The sequence below is a fragment of the Electrophorus electricus genome, chromosome 6 (genome assembly GCF_013358815.1).
Source record: "Electrophorus electricus isolate fEleEle1 chromosome 6, fEleEle1.pri, whole genome shotgun sequence".
Classification (NCBI taxonomy): domain Eukaryota; kingdom Metazoa; phylum Chordata; class Actinopteri; order Gymnotiformes; family Gymnotidae; genus Electrophorus; species Electrophorus electricus.
Genome location: NC_049540.1, coordinates 13261231 through 13268999, shown reverse-complemented (window position 1 = coordinate 13268999; position 7769 = coordinate 13261231). Strand labels below are relative to the sequence as shown.

General features: G+C 42.9%; 1 protein-coding gene across 1 annotated transcript; it reads right to left on the bottom strand.

The window, feature by feature from the left end:
* Positions 1–280: 280 nt before the first annotated feature.
* LOC113577544 (carbonic anhydrase 4-like) lies at positions 281–7670 on the bottom strand. The gene is made up of 8 exons (XM_027010256.2): positions 7565–7670; positions 5976–6023; positions 5618–5782; positions 3532–3677; positions 3249–3341; positions 2787–2853; positions 2514–2677; positions 281–2347 (listed from the first exon to the last, which is right to left on the bottom strand). The coding sequence occupies exons 1-8, from the start codon at positions 7623–7625 to the stop codon at positions 2162–2164; spliced, it is 930 nt and encodes a 309-aa protein (XP_026866057.2). The 5' UTR covers positions 7626–7670; the 3' UTR covers positions 281–2161.
* Positions 7671–7769: the final 99 nt, after the last annotated feature.

Below are 7769 nucleotides of genomic sequence, written 5' to 3'. Positions count from 1 at the left end.
GATTTGTGCAGAAATGTGAGACGCACGTGCATGTGCGTAAGAATATCCGAACGAATATATCCACTACGCTAAATACAATCACTATTCCTAGTTAACTAGTTTCATTAATTTGAAAGGATACATCAATTAATCAGTTCTAAAAAGGCGGTTCGGTATTTTAATACTGTATTCAAGGCATTCTCTATATCTCTTTTTGCAGTGATTTGGAATCATCTGCACAAACAGCATAAAAATTCTGTTGATAAAGAAAAAATATAAACGCAAATAATTCTTCCATCAATACTTTTGGCTTTTATTTATTTTCATGCAATCCAGTTTCTAATATAATACTTAGAATTTCATTTAAAATGTTCAAGCATCTGTACAAATAACAAGACATAATAGTGTCATATATAAACTTAACACAGGCATAAATACATTCAGTGTGTACAAAGGACACAATATGGGTTTTAAAAAAATAGACAATAACGTGTGCCGTACATTCTTAATTTCTGATTTGGTCTGATTTGTACTATTTCCACCAACACCAACCCCCACAGCCAGATTAAAATACAGGTCATAGATACACAATAAAATCACATTCAGTGCTTCCGAGACCCATAGTGACCCATAGAGACCTACAGAGTAAATTAGAGACTAATAGATCACCATAGAGTTCCTTAGAGATCCAAGGATGCCCAGAGACCCATAAGAGCTCCATCGAGACCTATAGAGGTCCATAGAGACACCAAGTTTGTTAGGGAGCTATAGAGGCCTGTAAAACCAACCATTTATGCAGAATATCAAAGCAGGTTAAGTGTTTCTGTCATCACCCCTAAACAGATGGACCAGTTGTTACATGTTTTTGCTAGCCTAGACTGATGGGGAGTTGTAGAACCATGTGAATAAGTGTTCCTCAATCCAATTCTCAGAACCCACCAGATGGTCTTCATTTTTTCTCTGTCCCAGCTCCCGACACACCTAAATCAGGCCAAGAAGCATCGTTCGGCGACTTTCCTGCTGTGCTGGACTCCAGCCTGCCCCTGCAATAGGAAGACTAAATACTTGGGACAAGTGTAGTGGGATTTGGGTTAGACACGTGGGCCTTGTGGTGTGCCCTGAGGACTGGCTTGACAAGGCCCACTACGAGAGAATGGAAGGTGGAGGTCTGCTTTGATCTTGTGTGAAATGTGGATTATTTTACAGTTTCTTCACACCATTAAAGGTCTTTACAGCTAACAGTGCATTTCAGTAAGTAATACATCTATTTGCGTTGAATCTGATCATATGTGCTTTTGCTTCTTGAGGTTTCACAGAAAGGAGTGTGTGTGTGTGTGTGTGTGTGTGTGTGTGTGTGTGTGTGTGTGTGTGTGTGTGTGTGTGTGAATGATTGTAAAATGATCTGTTCTCAGCAGCAGGAGTAGAAAGACCTCATGCTTGACCTTTATTTCTGCATCATTGTCTGCAATATTTGAGTGATGACAATAAAACATCCCAGTAAGGTGTGTGCAGTGAAGGAAATTGCAGTAAGGGGTGTGCACAAGGACTTTGTTGTTTGTGTGTCTCTTTGTAAATGCATCAAACACTAAAATGCCTCTACCCTATAAACAGGACATAGAAGAGTGACAACAGAAGAGAGATCACATGCCTGATCCTTCTGTGTGTGCGCACGTGTGTGTGTGTGTGTGTGTGTGTGTGTGTGTGTGTGTGTGTGTGTGTGTGTGTGTGAGGTCCCTGACTTGGTTATACCTCAGACAGATAAAGGCCATGCATTTATAACCTCCCTGGCTCTCCATGGGGGCTTAGTCCTGTAGCTATTGATAGCTTAGAGACCAATTCCTATTTCTGTCAAACCTTGTAAAATACTGCCATATCATGAGCTATTCCCTTATGTAAAACCAAAGGCTCATCTGCAAGACAGTGACCAAGAACAACCAAAAAAACCCAAAAAACCCCTCAAACAAACGAAAAAGAAACAAAGAAGAGAAAAGGGGATTTGCTGTGATGTCTACAGGAATCTGTGAAAGGACCTGCTTCACTTGATTCCTCCATTTGGCCTTTGTTTGTTGGCTTCTTGATTGGATCGGAAATCGTCTTCGTGTGTTGTGGTGGAGGTAGGCGTGGCTCGTTGCGTTCATGCACGGTGGAGGTGGGCGGGGCTTGGAGCGGGACATGGCCTGCCCTAGTTGAGCTGAGACAAGCCCAGAGCTGCACTAACAGACACCAGGAGGGGAGCCAAGCTGCCGACAGCTACGGAGCTGCTGGAACAGGAGCGGTATACGGGGCGCCCTCTACGTGGCTGCACTGGCCTGAATGTTTTCACCATGGGCATGCCATCAGAGTACTTTAAGGACGAGAATGCTAAGAGCTATACAAGGAGACAGACATAAATGGCAGAGTTAGAATGAATCCCCAAACTGTTTAATAGCTTATTACCATTAATCGCATGCTCTTAGAGTAAGACTATTGCAGAAGTGCAGTTGTCAGTAGGCAGTTGTCATGTTCACAAGCATCCTCTGGGTAGTCAGTCTCACCTGGTCTCTGCCAAGGGGTATAGGATGTTCAAACACAGTCCATATCACTGCCTCGGAGCAGGTGGGTGTGGTGAGAGACCCGTCGTAACGGAAATACTGGGTCATATTCGCCTCAGACAGTATGAGATTGTGCAAGGAGATTTCACTGTTGGTTGTAGCTGTCCCTAGGAAAAATAAAGATTTGGGTACATTCACACATAACACAAATATATAAATAGTACATTGAAACAATTCAAATAGTAATGACGATGCTAGAAAATACACATTACTCACTATCATTTTCCATAGCCTTCAGAGCGTGTATGAACGCATCGTACTTTCGGTTAGGACTTTTTGATTCCTGTCACGAGACATTTAAAAAGCTCATTTCGTGGGGAAAAACAACAGAACTTCATTAAACAGAACATACAGGCTTATTTGTATGACCGGTACTGTAATACTGGCTTTACTTTTTGAAGACAATATACTCATGGAAGACAATGTACTTATTCATCATCTGAAAATATGTTGAAATATTATGCTATTGGTCGAAGATGTGAATTTGATGCAAAGTTTCGCTTGTGAAAGTCTACAGCACAAAATTGCTCACTGTGGCAAATTCCACTTAATATGAAATTAATATGATTTCGCCCAACGTGACATGACATGACTTGATGAAATTCCGTGGCAGCTCCTGAAATGTAGTTCAATTTCCTCATCCTTCATAAGGTTATAATAAAAACCGAAGAGCGCTACCTCATAGAAGAACCCCAGAACAGCCACTCCACTTGGGTCCTTTATTGCTTCATCCAAAGAGGAGAAATCATTTCGCATGTGCACAATATGCAACTGGAGAAAAAGAAAAAGAAAGTAAGAATATCACCATTTTTGTTATTTTAGCAAAGATAATCCAGTATCATTAGTGTAAACAACACTTCGTCGTATCTTCTTTGAATTCTAAAGTCTTTAGAGGAGTTGACATGAACGGAAGCAGTGTGCAGAGCCAGGGAGCTTGTTTTGGAGTGGAAGCTCATTTCACCTCCATGGGGTACTGCTCCCCGTCAAGTGTGTGCTCAGAGCCTGGGCCACCTTTTTCTCCCCAGTGGAAGTGGAACTGCACAGCATTGTAAATGCCTTGGAGATTCCCCCCGCTCACCGAGGACCCATGGGGCAAAGTTACCTTTACTGTGGAAGAGAAGAAAAGGGGTGGGGCTGAAACAGGGTCCGCCTCTGGGTGGAGCATGCATTCCTATGTACTCAAGCATTCTAAGCAGCTCACTTGGAGGGTTGAACTGTGATTTACTGGAATCTGGGCTTGATCGGGTCATTTGCAGGTAAGGGGGGGGGGGGGGCGAATGCACAGTGCAGAGGATCAAAACTCACTTATGTAGGAGTTTTCCAGATTAATTGTCTCACACACACAAGAAAATATGTATACTCGCAAGAAAAGGTTAAAAACAAAGCTGTAAATGACCACAGTAGTAATCCAGTAGTGATTTTTAAAATTTGGACTAAAGATATACAAGTGTAGTTGAGCCTAGGTCTGCGAAACCGCTTGGACCACTCTCAGTCTAAGAATGAGTAAACTGCTAATGAATTTAAAATGGTAGCCCTTCCCACACAGATCTGCGTCATACCATGAAATCAACATAGGGTGACAAACACAAATAATAAACATATGGTTATCACAACAATACATGCGCAGTCCTCATCAATATCATGGCCATTTCCAATGACATAAGCATGCACACTTGTCTCACATAAACATATGTCTAATATAATAATAAATGAAAAGCCAGCATGATGTCTTTTCTCTTTTACAGGTATTTTACAATGTTCCTCCCCTTAGATCACAATAGACCCTTCTGGACCTGGAAATGAATGGGATCAACAATGCCGCCTTTCCTCCCACACGGCAAGTAAAAGTCTCTTTATTTTCTTTGAGTGTTTTTAAATAATAAGAGTCTCTTTGAGGCGTGAGGTGCTACAACAATGCTGATAACATGTTAGGCGGTCCTAAAATCATCGCAGGGCTTAGGCCCACAGCAGCCTGCCAAACCGTGGACGGTTCCTCCTTCCCCTTGCCTTGTGAAGGCCATGTGGCTTTGCCTTTTCTCTGGAGACGGTTAGCCTACATCTCCAGTGTTACCCTCTGGGTGCTATTCTAAGGTTGTCTGTCATCTACACAGCTGCTAGTTGACCCCCTGCCTCACGCAAATGTGAGTTGCTGGGGGTTGGGGTGGGGTGGGGCGGCTGAGGGGTCTGTAGTGCAATAAATACTGCAGGAGGGAGCCTGTGGAAGAAAGATTTTGCTCTCGTTCCCATGGGTGCTGGGTTCATCTTCCATCCATCATTCCAAATGAAGACTAACTTTGGTGTTGGGACAGGTGCTGCATGGTGGGGGGTGAGTTGGTCCAGCAGGACTGATAAACTCTGCTATAAGAAGATTCTGACTATGCCATTAATGGCCCTTCATGAGCTTTAAAAAAACTGCGTACCACGGGGTTCAATACAACAGGCTGAAATTAACGTCCACTATACTGATATCATTCTTTAAAAACATCTTCTAAAACTGTATATAAAATGGGTACATCATTTGACATATGGTGGAATGTCATATATCCTTAGCTGGGTGCTAAGCTACGGCACTTGATCAGACAAAGAAGGAAGCTGGTCTGTGCGCTCATTCTCATCTTACCCTTCCATGTGTGCTGAAGCTAACGCAGCCACCGTGACCCTGTCTCCAGCAAATTTCAACGGTGCTTTTAAGAGGTCAAGGGAGAGCCAAGAAGATCTGATCATGTCATGGAAACAAGGAAACCTAACTTTTGTAACTTGCTCTGGATAAGCGCATCTGCTTCTAGAACACTCCAACCCAGCATGCACGGGGAAGGTGGTCCTGCCATAACCACAAAGAACATAAGCATCTGAAGCCTAGATACTCTCCCATAGGACTCAACATGTTCGTGCATTATGTTAAAATCTGCTGTCACATTGCTGTACAGACAGAGGCCTTTCATGTTGTGGTTTAAGATAAAATGCACCACAAGCATTTTGTCACGAGACTATTGCAGAAACAGTATCTGTCAATGGTGTTTACTGATGCTTCCCTGTTGCAATCTTACCAGAGTGGCCGTCGTTTCTGAGCACGGCTCTGAAGGCTTTCTGGTAGCCGGTGAATACGAGTGGTGTGAGCCGGGTGTCCGGCCTTGAGCTCTTGGTCACGATGTTGATGGGAGACTGCCGGTGGCTGTTGCAGTCCTTATGCACTTTGTACCAGATGTCTGGCCCTGCACACAGCGCGCGCAGAGTTAGTGAAGAATGCAAAGACCGGCACATTTAGCTGGCTGGGTTCTAGTAGCACGTGAGTGTGTTCACAAAACGAATGTCCTTGTTTTGAAAAACCCCTTTATCTCTTCATTCTCCCTAAACGTCTTACAAGCGTGTGTGCACACATGTAAAAAGCTCAAACATTGTCCTTACCTTTGCACGTTGAATTGCAATTCACCTGGGCCTGGTAGCACCAATCACCTGGAAGAGTGAGATTAATCATATCAGAGTACAGGTTATAGGAGACTATTATTCTGATATTTTTGGGTCATGAAAGCATGTCTAAACCATTGTAACCATATTCATTTTTAACTTGTCACATTGGATTCTGTTTCTTTATATACAGCATGTCTCCAACCTGCTGTGTCACTTAGGCAATATTTCAATACACATCGTGAAGAAAGAATTAGTGTAGCGTCAGTTACTCAATTCGTGATGCGGTCCTATTTCCCGCCAAGTAGCTTCCTGCCCTGTTAGGTAACCGCTAGTACAAAAGCCATCTCCTCGCTGCTCTAGATGTGCTGAGACTGTCAAAGACAAGGTGACTGCCGTTGTCGAGCGAAACACGGATAATTCGCATCTATAGTTTAGGAATTAACCAGATACTTCAATCAGCACGAAAACTAAAATATATATCTTGCAGGGCTTTTTTTCCCCCCATATTAATGACATTTATCAACTATTAAAGAATGCATTCAGTGTCAAAATGATATGGGCTTAAGTTCTATTACAAGCACAGGTAGTTATCACTGATGATGATTATCATGATTACAAAAGTCTGTGACACGTCGGTCAGTCTGTCATCCGCGTTACATCATCCATTTTATTTGAGCGTTAAGCGCAAATGCCGTAATCGCAAAGAAATGAGCGTAGCATTTTGTGAAATCCAGGGCTGGATTCGGATGAATGACAGGACACTTTCAAGTAGCTCGATGAATGTGCCCTGCTGGAGAGCTGTTGGCTGTGAGCGGCACTGGCTTATATTAGAGGCAGCTACGCACGCATCTTCACACGACCTACAACCGTAAAGCTCCCCTATTGGATCCTATAGGGAGGTGTGAAGGATCGCCGAAGTGCATGGATACGGTGTATAACATTTCGGTGGCTCTTTTCTTACTGCGCTGTTTTTCGGTGGGGCTGCGTAATGCAGACCGTTGTATCTCTCTTTTTTTTGCACTTTTCAAATGGCTGAGAAAAGTTTTCAGTACAGTTTCGCTGAAACGAAAACCCGTTATATAGGGATCCTTAGCAGAGGAGTCTCGGATATGTATGTCCTAAGAATGAGCAGGGGGAAATTTGCTAGATAGACGGTCGCAGGTGTCTCAAGCTTTACGCATATACAATGATGCATATACAATGCATTATAATAATGATGTAGAAGTCGCACATGGAAGTGAGAGGTTTGACTTCGTACAAAAGTTATTACTCTCATACTATAGCGTACTGTGCCCCACTGATCAATAAATCAATGGCGATATCAGTTTGCTGAATTCCTTTAAATGATAAATTAATCTGTGTGGTTTGAGAAAGCCAAGTAACGCATGCACTGAACTAGTGAACCGCCAACATCTAAGGAAAGTAAAACACTGAACTGGTTCACTTGTATCTGGACAATTAAGCGGTATTGATATAAAGTGCGGCTTGATATTTTGGGACATTCGTCAAACAAACGTTGTAAAATAAACCCAGACTATTATAACAGCCTGAAATAGATTGCTACATAACAGGGGAAAAACACTCACCTACACCGGTGCATATTTTCAAAATCGATGCCAGGAGAAATGACGAAACGAGACACAGCATTCTTGAGCTTATCCGATTCGCAGCGACACCCGACTCACTTGGACCGTTTTGAATGTGACCGTCTTCTTTGAGTGGTCTCACACTTATTTAGCACCCGTTGGTGTGATATCAGTGGCGCCTCCCTTTTGGGCTTACCTCAGTTAC

Excerpts from the sequence above, each read along its gene's own strand:
- LOC113577544 (XM_027010256.2), bottom strand. The coding sequence starts at position 7,625 with ATGCTGTGTCTCGTTTCGTCATTTCTCCTGGCATCGATTTTGAAAATA. Across the intron at positions 6,024-7,564 it reads GAAAATATGCACCGGTGTAG|GTGATTGGTGCTACCAGGCC; the intron begins GTGAGTGTTTTT and ends TCACTCTTCCAG. Across the intron at positions 3,678-5,617 it reads CAGAAACGACGGCCACTCTG|TAAAGGTAACTTTGCCCCAT; the intron begins GTAAGATTGCAA and ends TCTCTTCCACAG.